Source organism: Neopsephotus bourkii, unplaced genomic scaffold, assembly GCF_033783945.1.
Source record: "Neopsephotus bourkii isolate Nb327-2 ecotype Australia unplaced genomic scaffold, CSIRO-AGI_Nbou_v1 NB_107, whole genome shotgun sequence".
Classification (NCBI taxonomy): domain Eukaryota; kingdom Metazoa; phylum Chordata; class Aves; order Psittaciformes; family Psittacidae; genus Neopsephotus; species Neopsephotus bourkii.
Window position 1 is genome coordinate 14,149,809 of NW_026900624.1, and position 19,242 is coordinate 14,169,050.

The following is a 19,242-nucleotide window of genomic DNA, read 5'->3' on the forward strand; positions in this document are numbered from 1 at the left end:
GGGGGGCAGGATGGCGGCAAAGATTCTCTTCTTCACCTTGCCAGCACTCACAGAAAGAAAATTCATTGCTCCATGTGGAAAATAGGCTTCTTGCCCACAAAATCTAAAAAGATACTTAAAAGTCATTACGAGGCTTCGGTTGGATTAAATTATGAAATAGCTGGTTCCTCCGCATGTTGAAGACCTGCCTCCTTCAACCCGAGGTGGTGCGCGTGGTGGGAGTGCAGCAGTTTCGAAATTCTGTATGTGGAAGGTACTGGTATCCGCAAGGAGCAAGTAAGCAAGGCAGCGGGGACACTGCTATTCCTGAGAAAGGTTATCTTCTCAGAGGAAACACTTACAGTACTTTGTAACAGCTGGTTCTCACAGCCAACTAATCAACTGCTATTTTAGTTCTATTTTTAATTGTTGCTTTTTTATTACTGGGGAAATGTAATCTTTGGAGAAAAAAAAACAGCAACAAAACAACAAAAAAACCCCAGCAACCTTCTAAAAGGCACTTGTGTGCATGACAAACACTTCATGACTTTTTATTCCATCATCACCTTGTTTGTTGCAAGTTTTCACTTTTGTTTCTTCTGGTATTTGAGAAGTGACCTCGGGGGATCACTGTTACCATCAGACACCTCCAGAGTCTCTTGCTGCCAAGCTGTAAGTACCTGAAGGCTAAAGTGACATCACTACAGTTAGTTGCATTTGTAATATGTATGAATTAGTTTAGAACATACTTTACAGAATATTAAGGGTAAATATATCAGTGATATTCTGTATTTTATCGAACAGACTTGTAAAGATATCTTTACATTAGTAATAGGTTCTTACAGATGTAGCCTGTTGAATTTTCACTTGAACTTTTATCTGTAAAAATTACTGTATTTTCTAATGCATGGAAAAGCCTAAGCATGAACAGTATATCTTGCCTTTTTTGGTTGTCCGTCCCCATTCCTCCCCCCCCCAAGTTTCATATTTTGTGGTTTGCACGTACATGAACAGTTTGTTCGGGTTATTCAGGTTTTAAATTTGGAATATTAGAAGTTGGAGAAGTTTTTAATTGTAGATGTTGAGGCAGTTAGTGTCCACTTCTGTGAAATTATTAACACCACCTCATATTTAAGGATAATGGTAACTGTTAATTTGTGCCAAAGGTGGAACTGCAGTATAGCATTTCAACCGTCTATAATAAAAATATTCCACAAATGTATCTTAAAATGCACAAATTCAGCTTTACGTAAAATTTCACTGATTTTTTTTTCCTATATATCAGAAACAGACATGCTTAGTGCTTTAACTTGTGCAAAAAAATAATCAACTTTTAACAGCAAAATTCAGCTTTTTACAGCTATTTCAAAAATCAGTACACTTGTTTAGTGTTTGGAGCTCTTGCAGCTGAATTGAAAGCTTATATTTTGAGTTGTTGATAAAAGTTGAAATCTCTACTTGTGGGAAGTAAGGAAACAGCATCTACCACTATTGTTGTGGCTGAGTTCTACTCTAGCAGTTTCACTACTTTAATGACCTAAATAGCTGTTAAAATCTAGCTTACAGAAAGAGGCAAAACTCATTCTTGGAGAATGAGCTGAAGCTTCAGGTTTTTAGCGACAAGGGGATGTTTGTAAGGCTCTTCAGTTGTTTGTGTAGGGCTAATGAGTATGTATTTTAATAGTTGTCTCTTGCTTGTTTTCTGGTCTCCCATCTTCAAAAGTATCTACTTTATATGTAGTAGTTACCAGGCATAAACTGATGAACCATCTAAGGACAATTCTGCAAAACCACCAGCAGCAGAAAGATCTTAGTTGTGTAAATGGGCCTGACAAGGGTCTTTCTTTCCCCACAAGGAATCAATTTATCCCACAAGGCATGGCAGCCTCCTAAGAAAAGAACTCTAAAATCCAAAATTTAGTATGAGAAACAGGTTCATGAGCTAAAATCAAAGGCAGTATATTCCTCTGATTTTAGAGAAGACACAGGACAACTGTTTAATTCGCTGTGATGCCAGAGTGAAAGATGAGAGCATAGTTCAAGTTTGTACATGAAGTTGTCGATCAAGTACAGTATGCAAGACCATGCAGACTATTTGAAACTGTACTGTGAATTTCCCCAAGGTTTACCAAGCCTGTAACAATACATTTGGGTGTTTTTTGTAGGTGTAGGTCCACATGTGGACTTAATGTTTTATCAAAATGGTTGTTCAGAAGACAGCTTGCAAAGGTGTAGGAGAATGGCCTCTACTTTCATGGCAGAAGTCATACTGCACTCATGGAAAAGCACTGATTTTGGTGCTTCTCTTGGGTCACCAGAAGTGTATGGGCACTTCATGGTGTTTAAAGAGAGCATACAAGCTGCCATACTTGAACCCATGTTGGATATCAGCAGTTTCTTCAATAGAACATAACAGAAATTCAGTAGTCGAAATTGCTTTTGCAGGTTGAACACTAAATCCATACTGTGGCTGTGCACCGCCTGTGCACTGCACTAGCGGGTTAGTGCTTTTGTGCAGCTTCAGGCCTCAGACTGAAAACCCTTACCGTTTTCTTACATAATTTACCAGCTCTTTGGAAAATCTTTAGTTTTAACCCAAACCCCGCTCGCCTGTGCTCTACAGTCCATGCTCGTGTTCATGCCCTGACTGCCAATGGTCTCCTGGGGGTTTGTTGCTGGGTAGGATTTAGGGAGCTGTTGTCTGACTGGCTGCCGTGTACTGCTCTTTCCAGCCAGTCGAGTACGGGGCTGGAGCCTGTTCTCCCGCTGTGCAGTGATCTCATGGTGACGTTAATTTTTTCTTTGAAAATGGCACATTTTTTCACTTTGTTCAGCTAACACTAACATCATTTTAGCCTAAAAGGAAGGGGAATTCAAATCATCTGTGGTAGTGTGCTAGAAGAAATACTGTTTGCACTTACGAGACTTTCTCTCCTTAATACATTCTAAAATAAAGGCATAGTTGTATGTGATTTTCAGTAGGCTGGTGGTATCTTGCATTAGTGGCAGAAAAACAAATTACTGGCACATTATTTCAACAGAAGACTGCTTTATACGTAAGGTAGCTTCTGTTTGCTACTTTAATTTCCTGGGACTCTCCATCTAGACCAAAATACTCTTGCCCATTTGCTGCCTTTCTTTCCTTGATTTGGCTATACTACACTTGCATGTTGGAACACTGCTTTTCATAATCAAAGGCTTTAACTTCCCCATGTAGTTCTTGTGCTTTGGCAGATGTTGTATGGTTGTGGCGCTTTTGGCTAGCACTCCATGCATTCCAGGAACCCTTTGCCAATGCTCTTCTAGACCGGTGATATTCTGCAAACTCCATCGTGCACCATTGTTTAGATTGCAGTTCCCCTGACACCGCCCTCCCCCCCCCCCATGTTTCCGTGACCTTCTAATTGGCTGCTGCCTGTTACCAGGCAGGATTCAGGCTGCTTGCTGATTGGCTAACGTTTTGATCAGCTCCTGGCCTGCTCATATGAGCACATGATTATAGGCTAATCCATAGCAGCTAAACTAATACCTTCCTTTGTTGCTTTACAGCTGTAATCTCTCTACAGAGTAATAGTAATTAAAAACAATTAAAAAAGAAAATCAGGAAATAGAGGGAAGGCTTTTTAACTGGCTGAAAGAGGAGTCCTTTGCATATTCCTGGATGCGGTGGCACAGTTTGAATTTGCCGTCTAGCACACATCTAGTTATGAGAATGAAATCTACAAATGTTAAACGGAGGGAAGTGCCTAATGGTGTATTTGTATCTCATGGTGAAGTATATACAACTTTCATGCTAAAAATGAAACAGAATTTTCATAAATGATGTCTAAAGAACTGTATACAATGTTCATGTGTGGTGGTAGTTCAAAATTTATAATTGTGTTTTTTAAAAAAATAAACCAAAAAAGGCAACCTAAAACCTACCACCTTATTTACAGTATTTAACCCGTACACACTTAGCTCTACATGCAGGAGGCACTATACATATCCTTTTCTTTGAAATAAAAGATGCCCATCCATTGGTTTGCTGCTTCAGCCACTCATTTCCTTCTGTGTGACTCAGTCATACACTGGGTAAAAACTGAAAATACCCAAGCACCAGATGAGGGAAGTACAGAGCAAACACAGCTAAACTGTGTGGCAAAGTGTAAAGAGAGGCTACCAATGTTTCTTTATTTAAAACACTACTACTTTTAAATTATTTATTTGTGCAATAGTGAATTCACATAACCTCTGTAGTTGCTTTTTGAAGGGCAACCTTCTCACCCATTTGAAAGACTGGGAGGCAGTATTTGTCAGATGCCTGCTGATTGTCTTGCGTGGGTATGACCAAACCTGACTGGACTGGTTACCGATTTAGTTGTTTCTTCTTCCAGGTCTGTTACTTGGCTGCGGTGTGCTCCCTTGTGGGTATGGCTGGAAACACTAAGGCTGCTCTCCAGTGATACGTGCTTAGCTGTTAACCAGTGTTTAGCATTCATCTTTTAATCGCATCTATGCTTGTATTTTTTGGAACTTTTATTGGATATTCTTTGGCTGCAGATGGTGTGGAATTGAGCTGAAAATATGTACAAGTTACTCAAATAACCATCTAACAATGGAATTTTACAAGAGACCTTTTTTTCTTGTAAAGGTTAACTGTTGAACCATGTTAGAGCTTGTTTTTTTAACTACATTTTGGGTAATATCCTACCATACTAAGTAAATATAATTTTGAAACATTGAAATTCAAGCTTCACCATTTAGTATATTTTTAAGAAAAAAGTACGCATCATTATAAAAGTATTCTGATGTTTGTTTTTTTAAGACTACTGTTCCTAGCAAATTTAAAAAAGAAGTGCCATTCCTTTTACTCTGTATTTTATGTTAAAAATATAAATGAAAGACTGGTTGGATGATTAAGGAAACTAGAGCAGAAAATATGAATTTTTTTTAAAGTTATATTTTATGATTACTCAGGTGATGCACGTAACGAATTATTTTAAGTTGTCTGAACATTTTATTAATCTGTGAGTATAACTTTCAGACATAGGAAAATTAGGATTGGGAATTTTGTAATAGAAGAACATTTAAATTCTGGGTAATGCTTATAAAAGAAAGCACTGTAGTCCAGGAGAGCAAAATATTTGTCTGTCTAATTTTGATATAGAGGCCTTGTATCCTCGTACTGCATTAACAGAGGACTCTCACTAGCTGCTCATCTCTTAGGAGCTTTTGGAATTTTTCAAGGTTAGCAAAGACTTAATTTTTTCTTCCCCCCCACCACCACCACCACCCCCCCCCCCCAACTGTCCAACTGTACAATATCATGGCTTGACTTGGCGAACGAAGATTTGGGAAGGGCTTTACCCACGCTTACTACAAGCGCACTGATGACTAAAAAGTCCAATGTCAGATAGGCAAATCTGGCTGCAAAAAGCACAGCGAAAGGTCTCCTTGGGTGGTATAGGCGGAGCATGATTCTTTCTATGTTGTCTTTTCTCCTCGAGACTAGTTCTGCGTGAGTTCTCAAAGGAATCAATGGCGTTACGTATGGTTTGTCTCCAAGTCTCCTGATTGGAGGCCAAGGTGGACACCTGGTGGTAGCCAGTATGGCCGAGGCTAAGGTATTGTTTCAGGGAGTCCTTATATCTCTTCTTCGGGGCACTTCTCTTGCGGCAACCGGTGGCAAGTTCACCGTAAAACACAATCTTAGGGAGGCGGTGATCCTTCATTCTAGAGACGTGCCCTGCCCAGTGCAGCTGCGGTTTCAGCAATATGGCCTTGATACTGCTGACCCCTGCCTGTTCGAGGACAGTAACATTTGACATATAGTCAGTCCAATGGTTGTTTAGAATTGTACGGAGGCAGCGCTGATGAAAGCGTTCCAGGAGTCGCAGGTGATGACAGTAGATGATCCACAATTCTGACCCATATAAAAGAGTAGACAGTACAATGGCTCTGTAGACACTAATCTTTGTACTTTTCTTCAGGTGTTTATTGCACCAGACTCTTTTATGGAGTTTTCCGAAGGCTCTATGTGCCTTTGCTATTCTGTTGTCTGTCTCTTTGTCGATCGTGGCATCCGAAGAAATAATGCTTCCCAGATAGCTGAACTGCTGAACTGACTTAAGCTCTAACTTGCCAATGGTATTGTGGAGATGATGGTAATCTTCTTGTGGTGCAGGTTGGTAGAGAACTACTGTCTTATTCAAGCTGACTTCCAGCCCAAAAAGCTCGGTCGCCTCCGCAAAGCAAGATGTTAAATGCTCCAGATCTGCTTCCGTGTGGGCAACAAGGGCGGCTTCGTCAGCAAAAAGCAGTTCACGGGCAAGATGATTTATGGTCTTAGTGTGGGCCTTCAGTTGCCTTAGATTGAATAGGCTACCATCAGTATGATATTGAATATAAATGCTGTTTTGTTTGTCGAGATCTACCGTAGCCCTTTGGAGCATCATGCTGAAGAAGACTGAGAATAAAGTTGGTGTGAGAATGCAACCTTGTTTCACACCACTGGTTATTGGGAAGGGCTCAGAGAGTGCATTGCCATATCTGACTTGCCCTTCCTGATCCTCATGTAACAGAATAATCATTTTGAGGAACTTGAGGGGGACAACCTGATTGTTCCAAGATCAGCCACAGGCCTTTTCTGCTCACAGTGTCAAAAGCTTTGGTGAGGTCAATGAAAGCTACATAGAGCCCCTTATTCTGTTCCCTACACTTTTCTTGCAGTCGTCTGAGAACAAATACCATGTCTGTGGTACTTCTGTTAGCCCTGAAACCACGCTGACTTTCAGGTAGAAGTTCTTCTGTGATAGCAGGTACTAGTCTGTTCAATAGTAATCTTGCATGAATTTTTCCAGCAATGGAGAGCAGAGTTATACCTCGGTAGCTTGAGCAGTCTGACTTTACACCTTTTTTCTTATACAGAGTGATGATGATTGCATCATGAAAATCTGATGGTAATTTACCTTGTTCCCAACAGTGCACAACTGGCTCGTGAAATTTAGTGTGAAGTGTTTGGCCTCCGTGTTTCCAGATTTCAGGTGGGATTCCGTCAACCCCATATGCCTTGCTAGTTTTCACCTTCTGTATAGCCTTAAGAGTCTTTCTCATGGTAGGGGCTAAATCCAATTCATTTTTCACCGGATGTTGTAAAATGTGCTGGATTCCTTCGCCTTGGACTACATGGTTAGCACTAAAGAGTGTTTGAAAATGTTCAGACCAACGATTTAGGATGGAGATTTTATCTGTAAGAAGCATTTTGCCGTCTGCACTAAGTAAGGGGCTTTGAACCTGAACTGTTGGTCCATACAGTGCTTTCAGAGCCTCATAGAATCCTCTGTGGTCACCTAAATCTGCACATAATTTAGTCTTTTCTGCTAGGCTGAGCCACCACTTGCTCTGGATGTCTCGAAGTTTCTGTTGGAGTTTGCTACATGCAAGACAAAAGGCTGCTTTTCTTACATGGCAGAGTGGCTGAGCGAGGTGTGCTTGATGAGCAGATCTCTTCTTTGTCAGCAGTTCCTGGACCTCCTTGTTGCTATCGTCAAACCAGTTTTTTTTTGTTGTTTGTTTTTGTTTTTTTTTTTAAGGAGAACCCAATGGAATCTACAGAGGACTGCAGGATGCTATTTTTAATGTTGCCAAAGTGCTTCAGGAGAAGGATCTATGAGCTGGTCTTCAAGCCTAGTTTGAACGTTAGCCTGAAAGTTGTCCCTCACTGCAGCTATTTAGAGACTGTTAACATTGAGCCGCCTCCTCGGAATGCCACCACTCTTAGGTTTGCCTTGAAGTGGAAGTTAAGTTTGCAATGCACAAGACAGTGGTCTGTTTGACATTCTAGGCATCACTCGGGTGTGACAGACGTCACAAATATTACTCTGGCGCACTAAGACAATCAGTAAGGTGCCAATGTTTAGATTGAGGATACATCCAGGTTGTCTTCCAGCAGTCTTTGTGCTGGAAAATAGTGTTGGTGACGGTAAGCTGCTGCTCTGCACAAAACTCTATTAAGAGGTGACCGTTATTGTTGCAGCTGCCAACATCTTGCTTGCCTAGTACTCCTTTCCAGGCTTCAACGTTCTTACCTACTCGGGCGTTGAAGTCACCAAGGATTATGAACTTATCTTCTATAGGAACCTTTCGAGTGAGGTGACGCAGGTCTGAGTAGAATTTTCTTTTTCTGCAGTGTCAGCTTGCAGAGTTAGAGCATATATGCTGAAAAGGACAAAATGTTGCTTATTGTGTAGTGGAAGATGTAAGGAGATAATACGATCAGAATGACTTATTGGCAAATTTTCAAGTTTGGAGACGATGGGGATTTTAATTATGAAGGCAACTCCAGAAAGATGACTTTCAGTTTTGGATTTGCCTGACCAGTAGAGTATATAGCCGGCACCATGTTCTTTAAGGCTACCTTCTTCATGAAGGCGAACTTCACTGAGAGCAGCAAAATCGATGTTAAGTCATAGAATCATAGAATAGTTAGGGTTGGAAAGGACCTCAAGATCATCAAGTTCCAACCCCCCTGCCATGGGCAGGGACACATCACACTAAACCGTATCACCCAAGGCCTTGTCCAACCTGGCCTTGAATACTGCCAGGGATGGAGCATTCACAGCCTCCCTGGGCAACCTATTCCAGTGCCTCACCACCCTCACAGTAAGTTTTAACCCATTACCCCTTGTCCTGTCACTGCAGTCCCTAATGAAGAGTCCCTCCCCAGCATCCTTGTAGGCCCCCTTCAGATACTGGAAGGCTTCTATGAAGTCTCCACGCAGCCTTCTCTTCTCCAGGCTGAACAGCCCCAACTTTCTCAGCCTATCTTCATATGGGAGGTGCTCCAGTCCCCTGATCATCCTTGTGGCCCTCCTCTGGACCTGTTCCAACGGCTTCATGTCCTTTTTTGTGTTGAGGACACCAGAACTGCACACAGTACTCCAAGTGAGGTCTCACGAGAGCAGAATAAAGGGGCAGGATCACCTCCTTCAACCTGCTGGTCACACTCCTTTTGATGCAGCGTGACAATTCATGGGCAATTGGCGCAAAACAGTGCTCAGGATGCCCACTGTTCACTGTATCAAGCATGGTCCTGATGTTCCAACATGCGAGTGTCAGTCTGGACACACCTTTATAGGCAGGTGTATGCTTTCGTGCATAGATGCCCATTGGCCGCGGCTAGCCAACCAGGTGGAAGGGGAGATGAGCTTTGGTTAGGCCACCTTTTCTAGGCCTCTCTCCATATGGAGCAAGCAGTGCTGTCCTTGAAAAAAAGGCTGCTTGGTTCTTCAGGATGTTGCCGAACAAGACTCTCATCTCCTGGGTCAGCCTCGAGCGACTAATGTCCTGAACTGCCTGCATGCAGGGTTGCGTCTGCGACTTCCAGTGCACCTTATCACCTGCCATTTCATCCCTCACCTGTTGATACAGGGCTTTGCAAGTGTGGGTAAACCCTTTGGGCCTGCGCAGTGGATTTTTTAGGTGAGGCTCAGCGTGCGCAGAGCTGGCCCCACCCTTTACACCTTGGACGGTTGACAGCAGAGTCCTCAGGTCGTAGGTTTGATTAGAGTGTCCTTCCCTTAGCTGAATGGCCTTACATGTCTATACGAGCTCCATCTGCCCAGGTTTGAAGTTAGTTTTTTCTTCCCCCCCCCGGCTGTACAATATATATGTCAGTAACAGCATTGCACATTGGTTGTAGGGCATTATATGCATGGGGTATGAGTATGATGATCAGTATTCTATCACATGACAGTTTAATACATGCTTTTATACTAATGTGAAGAAACATGCCTGAGTTCTTGGGAAAAAGGAAGAGATACGATTTCAAAAGCTGCATGTACGTTATTAGAGGTTTTCATACGCTTCTCCTAACCTCAGGGCTTAGAATTATTATGTGAAACTTATTCTCTTCTGGACAAATATGAAGATACTGTATTTAGCATGAAGAGAACTCTGGAGAGATGCGAAGAGCTCACTTGGAGCTCATCTTTCATCTGACTGGAAATGGTTATGTGATGTGAATATTTTCAAAAATCAAGCAAAGTGATGTTTCAGATGAGTGTTTCTATAGGTGTTATATTTTGCTCCCAATGGAGGCAATGCAGTAATAGACAATCCTGTTCAAAAAATCCAGTTCAGACTGGCAGAAATACGTGTTTAAATGGTATTATTGAGAGTCTGTAAATAGAGCCATTTGTAAAGATTTGTTTGTTCGTCTGTTCCTGTGTTGAGAAGGTAGTCATTTAAGCACCGTCAGTTACTTAAATATGAGGATTCTAAATTGTTGTGCAGAAGAGAACTGAGATAAAGTAGAAGGGACTCTCGTGTTAATAGGAAATTGGAATAAGGAAAAAAAATTTTTTTTTTACTACATTGCTTTCTGTATTGTCCATATTTTTGTCAGGCTGTGCTAAGAAGCCTTATAATTGTAAAATACAGTCTGTCATAACTGTATGGTTTAGAGTTGGTCTTGATAATCACATTCTTATTGTCCCTTAGAGTATATATTCAAGTCTTATCCTAGAATACTGTGGGTGTGCAGTGCATGAATATTAAATAATTTCCTTTATGAACAAACTATCCAAAGTAAACTAGGAAGTGATAGGAAAGTAAAGCACATGACCTGCAGTGGGGTGCTGAGGGAGCTCAACAACTGTCAGCTGATGAAGAGAAGGCTAAAGGCTAGTGTTACGGCTGCCTAAATGAAACTTGTAGGCAAGTATGGTTACATAGAGGGTCTAAGTACTCTGAGGCTGCGGAATGGCTGTTTTGTGAATTTGGCGAGTTGGTTGCATAAAAGCATTGCTGATTTGACCTAGTGTTGGCAATAGTCTTGTGTGTGTGTGTGTGTGTGTGTGTGTGTGTGTGTGTGTGTATGTATACACATACACACCCCCTTCCTGAAAAGACAAAATGCAGTTTATTAATGAATTTCTCAGCTTTGTGAGTAGAAATAGATCAGGGGAAGATGCAAAAAGAACTGTAGCAAATATTTGAAATGTGTCCTTTGTGTAATAATTCTCCTGTGTCAGTGGTAGAGCCATTTGCTTATCTAATGCTTCTGGAAAAAATAAAACTCCTAATTTATTTTCTTTTTTCTACACTGTAGTATTTTTTAACTACTGTTACCCAAGTAAACTTCCGAAAGTTTTGAGAAACTTAAGAAAAGCCATATCTTAGAGGGGAATAACATATGACGATGGTGTAGCTTTATCAGAGCTAAGCTGATTAGCATCAGCTCATTCAAGGTCTTGGTTGATGAGTTTCATTTAGGATATACCAAGTTCCTTAACTGCTTTCTGCTTTTGAACAATATTATCATCTCTAAAACAAGACCACATGGTAGGGAGTAGAATTTAAAAATCCCTATGGGTTTGTTTGGTTAATTAATTAATTTAATATAAATAAATGAGATTATGTTGTATTTCAACAAAATTATTTAGCTCAATTTATTGATTTGATGAAGTAAATTTTCAAACACTGTTTTCCTTAAATTTTTTAATATATTAATGTTCTCATTTTTCTTAATATTTGCATGGGTGAGTAGAACGAATAAAATTATATGGAGGGCAGTAGTACCAGATTTCTTTGAAAAAGGAAGTTTTTTGGAAAGGAGCTACAACACCTCTTTTTCAGGAGCGCAGATGGCCTTGAATTAAAGTGCTATAAAAACCCAAATTCAGTTAACCTTTGTATAAATACGAAGGATGAAGGTCTGTTTTATCTATAGAGAAGAAAAAAAAAGTACCTTAACGCATTCAAAAATTCGTTCAATATATTGAAATTTTCTTAAAAGTTACTTAATAGAAAAATCTTGTCTTTTATCTAAGTTATTAAATATATTTGAATCTTACGAAATTACACAGTTTTAGAAAGAGAAAATAAATGTAAACTGATGGACCAAGAATTTTTCTTACTTTATTACAAGAAGAGGGGCTGCTGGCTCTTACATTAGCACAATCTATTTTTAGCTAGAAAACCTCATTACCTGGTTTTGCTGTAATACTACTGTAATAGACAACTGGTCTAAGACATGTAGTCAGAATATTACTGTAATATTGTAGTGTGATCTGAGTAATCTTCACATATGCATGTGTGTGTAGCATACTGCCCTGGTTTCAGCTGGGATACAGTTTAATTCTTTCCTTAGTAGCTGGTGCAGTGCTGTGTTTTAGTTTTAGTCTAGAATAAAGTTGATAACACACTGGTGCTTTAGTTGTTGCTAAGTAATGCTTACTGTTAAGTCAAAGACTTTGCAGTTTCCTATGCTCTGCCACTGAGGAGGAGCACACGAAGATGGGTTGGAGCACAGCCAGGACAGCTGACCCAAACTAGCCAAAGGGGTATTTCATACCACAGGACATTATACACAGTGTATAAACTGGGGAGAGCTGGCTGGGAGGGGCTGATTGTGGTCAATTGCTGTTCCAGGACAGGCTGGGCATCTGTCAGCGAGGGGTGAGCAAATGTATCGCTTGTCTGACTTGAGTTTTATTTCTCTATCTCTTTTTCCTATTGTTACTGTTGATAAAATATTTTACTTTTTATTTCAATTATTGAACTGTTTTTATCTCAACACATAAATTTTACCTTTCCCAGTCCTCCCTCATCCCATGTAGGGGTGGGGGGGTGGGGCAGCGGTGTAGAGGTGAGAGTGAGCAAGCAGCTGCATGGTTGTAGAAACATGTATTCACATCTTCTGAGGACAAATAAACAAAATTTAATTGTGGTGGTAGGTGTTTCTTTGGTTTTGTAGATACAGTTTGCTGTAGATACTGGCTTTCTTTAAAATATGCCAAATGCTGCAGTCTTTCTTAGGAATGCTAATATGGTGATAATCTGTTACCTTCACAGTTCTTTCTGAATTTTTTTTAAGGGTCAAGATGGATAACACAGATGAGCCTCAGAAAAAAGTCTTTAAAGCACGAAAAACAATGAGAGTAAGTGATCGACAACAACTTGAAGCTGTCTATAAGGTTAAAGAGGAGCTGTTGAAGACAACTGAAGTTAAATTGTTAAATGGAAAGCATGAGAATGGAGATTCTGATTTAAATTCCCCTTTAAGCAATACAGACTGTATGGAGAACAAAAGGGAAGTTAATGGCATAGTGGACTTATGTGTTAATTCTGAAGAAGGAAGAACAGCTTCTGATGAAACTAGTGAAGCCAAAAGCCCTGAAAGTAGGGCAGATAACGTAGTCAGTGACACACAACCCAAACCTCTAGCACTGTCTCCAGAGAATGTTACTCCTGAGCAAGGTAAAGATACTGACACTGCTTTAGCTTGCGAGGCTGAAAATGGAGTTCTTGGTAGCAATAAGGATGACTTCCGTGAAAAAAATAATACAAAAGATCATTTGGACCAAAGAGAGAGTGATATCCCATTGGAAGGTGAAAGTAAATCAGTCTGTGGTATTAGTGACTCTTTGGAAAAGAAGGTAGAAACACATGACTTAAGTATTACTTCCAATTCATATAGTGAGGAAAAGAGCACTGAAGAAGTAACTGTTGGAGATGCTGTTGGAGAAGAAGCCATCTCTAGTAGTATGGAAGCTGACCAGGAAGCAAAGGACGTACAAGATGGCTCTACAGGTCTTCCAGAAACGACTGTTCAGAAAACAGCAGATGAGCCAAGTGATCGTATCTTGGACAATACTGACTCTATGGAAACAGATGAAATTATTCCAATTTTGGAAAAACTAGCACCTGCTGAAGACGAATTGGGCTGTTTTTCTAAAAGTCCTCTGCTTCCAGTGGATGACACAGTCACAGATTTAGAAGAAAAAATAGACAGCTGTTTAGGTTCACCATCCAAGCAGGAAAGCAATGAAAGTCTGCCAAAAGAGGCTTTCTTAGTATTGTCTGATGAAGAGGATCCCTGTGATGAGAAGGAGGAATGTGCTGAAGCGATAGTACCAAACAAGTCAAGTCTTCCAGGTAAGAATTTTCTAAATTGGTAGTTTTAATCCAAGTCTGGGATTTTGTCCATTTCTTAGGATGGCACATTTCTGATACATTTCTCAGTCAAAAAAAGCAGTCTTACCCTCCAGTTGTGTGTGACAGTCTCACAGGTTTCAAGGATAAAATTTGAGGCCCAGAAAAAAAACGTACATAACACAAAAACACTGTCATCATTGAGATCTGGTTTGTTTGGTTGGTTGTTGGGTTTTTAGGTTTTTTTTCTCATATTCTGCAAACTGGGGTGAGGTGGTGGGTGAAACAAGAGGAAAGATGAGTAGTTGCCAGATAAGGAACAGAGAAATTTCTGGGAAGTTCATGAGCTGTTGTTGAGGGTAAGAAAGGATCTGAACTTTCTTTGATGTGTAAGGAAATAGTATCAGTGAAAACATGTTGATAATCCAGAAATGTCACAAGTGCCATTTGTTTAAAATTTCTTTTTTTCCACCCAAGAGAGCATTGGAAAGATTTCATTAGAAACACAGTCATGTATGAGTTTTATGCCATGTAGCTTTTATTCATTTAACTCACATGGAATTTCATCTAACTTATTTGATGGCTATGCTAACTCATTAACATTTGAAATCATTAAGTGTAGGAACATGGTACATCAGTCTTTTCATGTAGTTAGTCAAAAGATTTTTATCCCTTTTTTTGGTGTTAAACTGAATAATGTCCTTTACAGTCTGTTGCCTCCTGTCCTATAGCTGTGCACCTTTAATGGCTTCATCTTCTCTGAATTCCTATTATGTAACAGAAGGCAGCAGTGCAATCTGCAGTTAGTCTTCACCTGTTAAGGCTGAGCAAAGCCAGTTCTGTCATCTGCTCCTTATATAGCATGTACTTCACTTCCTTGACCTTACTGGGGACCATTTGCTTTACCTGCTTTGGTTTTGTCAGTGCCTTTCTTGTATTTGGGACCTAATCACAGTATCACAGTATGTTAGAGATTGGAAGGGACCTCAAAAGATCATCTAGTCCAATCCCCCTGCCGGAGCAGGAACACCTAGATAAGGTTACACAGGAACGTGTCCAGGCGGGTTTTGAATGTCTCCAAACAAGGAGATTCCACAACCTCCCTGGGCAGCCTGTTCCAGTGTTCCGTCACCCTCAGTGAGAAGAAGTTTCTTCTCAAGTTTAAGTGGAACCTCTTGTGTTCCAGTTTGTACCCATTTCCCCTTGTCCTATCATTGTTTGCCACTGAGAAGAGCCTGGCTCCATCCTCGTGACACTCCCCCTTTATATATTTATATACACTAATAAGGTCACCGCTCAATCTCCTCTTCTCCAAACTATAGAGACCCAGCTACCTCAGTCTTTCCTCGTAAGGGAGATGCTCCACTCCCTTAATCATCTTAGTTGCCCTGCGCTGGACTCTCTCCAGCAGGTCCCTGTCCTTCTTAAACTGAAGGGCCCAGAACTGGACACAATATTCCAGATGAGGTCTCACCAGGGCTGAGTAGAGGGGAAGGAGAACCTCTCTCGACCTACTAACCACCCCCCTTCTAATACACCCCAGGATGCCATTGGCCTTCTTGGCCACAAGGGCACAGTGTCGGCTCATGGTCACCCTGTCGTCCACCAGGACCCCCAGGTCCCTCTCCCCTACACAGCTCTCTAACAGGTCGTTCCCCAATCTATACTGGAACCTGGGGTTGTTCCTGCCCAGATGCAGGACTCTACACTTTCCCTTGTTATATTTCATCAAGTTATTCCCCGCCCAACTCTCCAGCCTGTCCAGGTCTCGCTGGATGGCAGCACAGCCTTCTGGCGTGTCGGCCACCCCTCCCAGCTTAGTGTCATCAGCAAACTTGCTGATAGTACACTCAATTCCCTCATCTAAATCATTGATGAATATATTAAATAATACTGGTCCCAGTACCGACCCTTGAGGCACTCCACTAGATACAGGCCTCCAACTAGACTCCGCCCCATAGACTACAACTCTCTGGCTTCTCTCCTTCAGCCATAGTGCTGGACATAGTGCTTCAGATGGGGGTTTCTCAAGTGGTGAACAAGAGAATCACTTCCCTTGTCCTGCTGGGCACATTTCTTACACCCTAAAATGCTGTTGAACTTAATTCACATTTCTGAATGATGTTCAGATTGTTTTCCACCAGGAATTAAGGCCTTTTCTCCAGAGTATCGTTCTAGCCAGTCAACCCTCAGTCTGTCCTGTTGCACAGGATTATGCTATCCCAGATGCAGAACTTGGAATTTCTAATTGCTGCACTCTGTGTTAGCCCAATTTCCCAGCCTGCCACTGTGCCTCTGAACAGCAGCTATGCCTCACAGTATTTACTGCTCCCCTCAGTTTTTGTCTGCAAACCTGCTAAGTGTGACTTCCTGCCCCTAGTAAATACAATAAATAGCATCAGTCCAGCATGGATCCCTGTGAACTGCCTCTAGTGCTAAGCCAGCAGTTGGACTATATACCAGTGATGCCACTTCTTTGAGCCAGTCATAAGAAGCTACCACTGATAGGCAGACAAACTCCACAACTCGTTGAAGTTGTAAAGTAGGTATGCATTTATGCAGCGCTGAGGTGCATGGGGATAGCTCCTCCAAAGCATACGTGCCTCAGCATCGTTTTTCTCTGCATGTATCCTCTAAAGCTATACGTATGCATTAGGTTGCTCAATACACCTATACATATTCATGACCTATCCCCCGCTTCATATTATAATGTATTATGAGCCAGAATGTCCTTGACACGTGCACAGTATCTCCTGGTGGTCGTTGGGTGAGGGTCTCACGATGAAGTAAGTGAGTCTTCCTCAGCTTGAACTTTTTACTTTTTGCCATTACGCATGCTCTCTAGGGGTCTGCTTAGTGTTCAAACCTGTTCTGTCTGGACCTAAGTCGTATTCTCCTTACCAGTTACTCACATCCTGTTGTTGCACAGTAAGTGATTGATGACCCTTTGCTGTGCGTGCATGAACAGGCAGTACTTTTCGACTTGTGTGAGATTCCAACAGACCAGACAACCAGGCTACCAAACCCCCTTGTACACAATGGGTCTCCAACCCCCCTGTACAGATCCCCTTGTGCACAACGGACTGTACGCTATTTAAACCTCTGTATTACCATGTCTGTCAGATGTGATTTGTCCTTACTAAATCCAGCCTGTTTCCAGTCGCCTTCCTCTCCTTTGTGTGCCTGGCAGTGGCTTCCTATGAGGAGTTTTTCCAAACTTACCCAAGATGTCAGTTGAGGCCAACCAGCCTTAGTTCCTTCTAATCATCCTTAGAATCACAGAATAATTAGGGTTGGAAAGGACCTTAAGATCATCAAGTTCCAATCCCCCTGCCATGGCCAGGGACACCTCGTGCTAAACCATTATCACCCAAGGCCACGTCCAATCTGGCCTTGAACACTGCCAGGGATGGAGCATTCACAACCTCCTTGGGCAACCTATTCCAGTGCCTCACCACCCTAACAGGAAAGAATTTCCTCCTTATATCCAATCTAAACTTCCCCTGTTTTAAGTTTTAACCCATTACCCCTTGTCCTGTCACTACAGTCCCTAATGAAGAGTCCATCCCCAGCATCCCTATATACCCCCTTCAGATACTGGAAGGCTGCTATGAGGTCTCCACGCAGCCTTCTCTTCTCCAGGCTGAACAGCCCCAACTTTCTTAGCCTATCTTCATATGGAAGGTGCTTCAGTCCCCTGATCATTCTCATGGCCCTCCTCTGGATTTGTTCCAACAGGTCCATGTCCTTTTTTATGTTGAGGACACCAGAACTGCACACAATACTCCAAGTGAGGTCTCATGAGAGCAGAGTAAAGGGCAGGATCACCTCCTTCGACCTGCTGGTCACACTCCTTTTGATGCAGCCCCGGATATGGTTAGCTTTCTGGGCTGCAAGTGCACACTGCAGCCAGCTCATGTTCATTTTCTCATCGACCAGCACCCCCAAGTCCTTCTCCTTGGGCTGCTCTGAATCTCTTCTCTGCCCAACCTGTAGCTGTGTCTGGGATTGCTCCGATCCAAGTGTAGGACCTTGCACTTGGCATGGTTAAACTTCATGAGGTTGGCATCAGCCGATCTCACAAGCATGTCAAGGTCCCTCTGGATGGCATTCCTTCCCTCCAGAGTATCAACCGAGCCACACAGCTTGGTGTCATCGGCAAACTTTCTGAGGGCGCACTCAATCCCACTGTCCATGTCAGCGACGAAGATGTTAAACAAGACCAGTCCCAACACCGATCCCTGAGGGACACCACTTGTTACAGGTCTCCATCTGGACATTGAGCCATTGACCACAACTGTTTGTCTGCAGCCCTCCAACCAGTTCTTTATCCACCGAGTGGCCCATTCATCATCCTTCTTGACTGTCTTGACAATTGCTGTTGTGTTTCCTTTTTTATAGTCATTGGGAGCTTCCCTTGGTTGCCATGAAGGTGGAAGAGGGGCTTCACAATACTAGCAGTGCCTATCTCCCTTAGCACTCTCGGGTACATCTAATCTGTACCTGTGTACTTCTCTGGATCCACCTGGTTTAAGTGTGCCCTAGCTGTATCTTGTTGATGGTGGATAGCACTTCCTTTCTGCAAACTCTGCCGGTCTTTCCCTCTGCTCTCAGAAACCAACGGAAACTTGACAGTGAAAAATGGAGTCAGAAAAGTTGAGTATCACAGCATTTTCCATGTCCTCACTCATTAGGTTGCCTGTTCCAAAGAGCAGGAGCCCCACAATTTTTGTTACCTTTATTCTGCTGTCATTGTAGTTACAGAAGCCCTACTTGCCCTTCACATTCCTCACTGGTTTCAATTCCAGTTAAGCTTCAGCTTTTCTTATTCCATTACTACACAACTGGACTGTGTCCCTGCAGTCCTCTTTGTTCTTTCTGCTGTGTATTTCTTTTTTACACTGGAACTGTCAGGAGGTCCCTCTTTCCCCATGCTGGCTTTTTTTCATGCTGCCTCTACATTCTGCACAACAAAATGAACAGTACTCTTGGCCTTGAGGAAGCTGTCCTTAAAGAACAACCAACTCTTCTGGGTCATTTTGCTTTTCAGGGGAGCCCTCTTTGAGAAACTACCAGGTAGGCCCTGAACTAGGTCAGTAGGTAGTATCTGCTGCCATGAGAGGGAGGACTATTAACGATATTTGTCCTGCTGACTTCTTGCAGGATTTTTAATTCCACAGTCATGGTTGCTGCAGGTGAACCTTGGTGACCTCTTGACCTTCACGTTCCAGATGAATTCTTCCTTATTTATGAATAATAAATCCAAAGCATCTTGACGCATCAGTTGCCTGTGTCAAGAAAACATCTTCAGTACACTCCAGAAACCACCTGGATTGTTCAAATCAC

The 19,242-nt window shown here is 42.0% G+C and overlaps 1 protein-coding gene across 10 annotated transcripts in view; it reads left to right on the forward strand.

The window, feature by feature from the left end:
- The window catches only part of ATF7IP (activating transcription factor 7 interacting protein), a 112,165-nt gene that overhangs the window by 46,465 nt on the left and 46,458 nt on the right, over positions 1–19,242 (forward strand). For all 10 annotated transcript variants that reach the window (XM_061361791.1, XM_061361799.1, XM_061361817.1 and 7 more), the window contains one exon: positions 12,839–13,899. In XM_061361791.1, coding sequence (XP_061217775.1) covers positions 12,846–13,899 — 1,054 coding nt within the window. In that variant the 5' untranslated portion in view covers positions 12,839–12,845. Of the gene's footprint in view, positions 1–12,838; positions 13,900–19,242 lie in introns of those variants that run through there.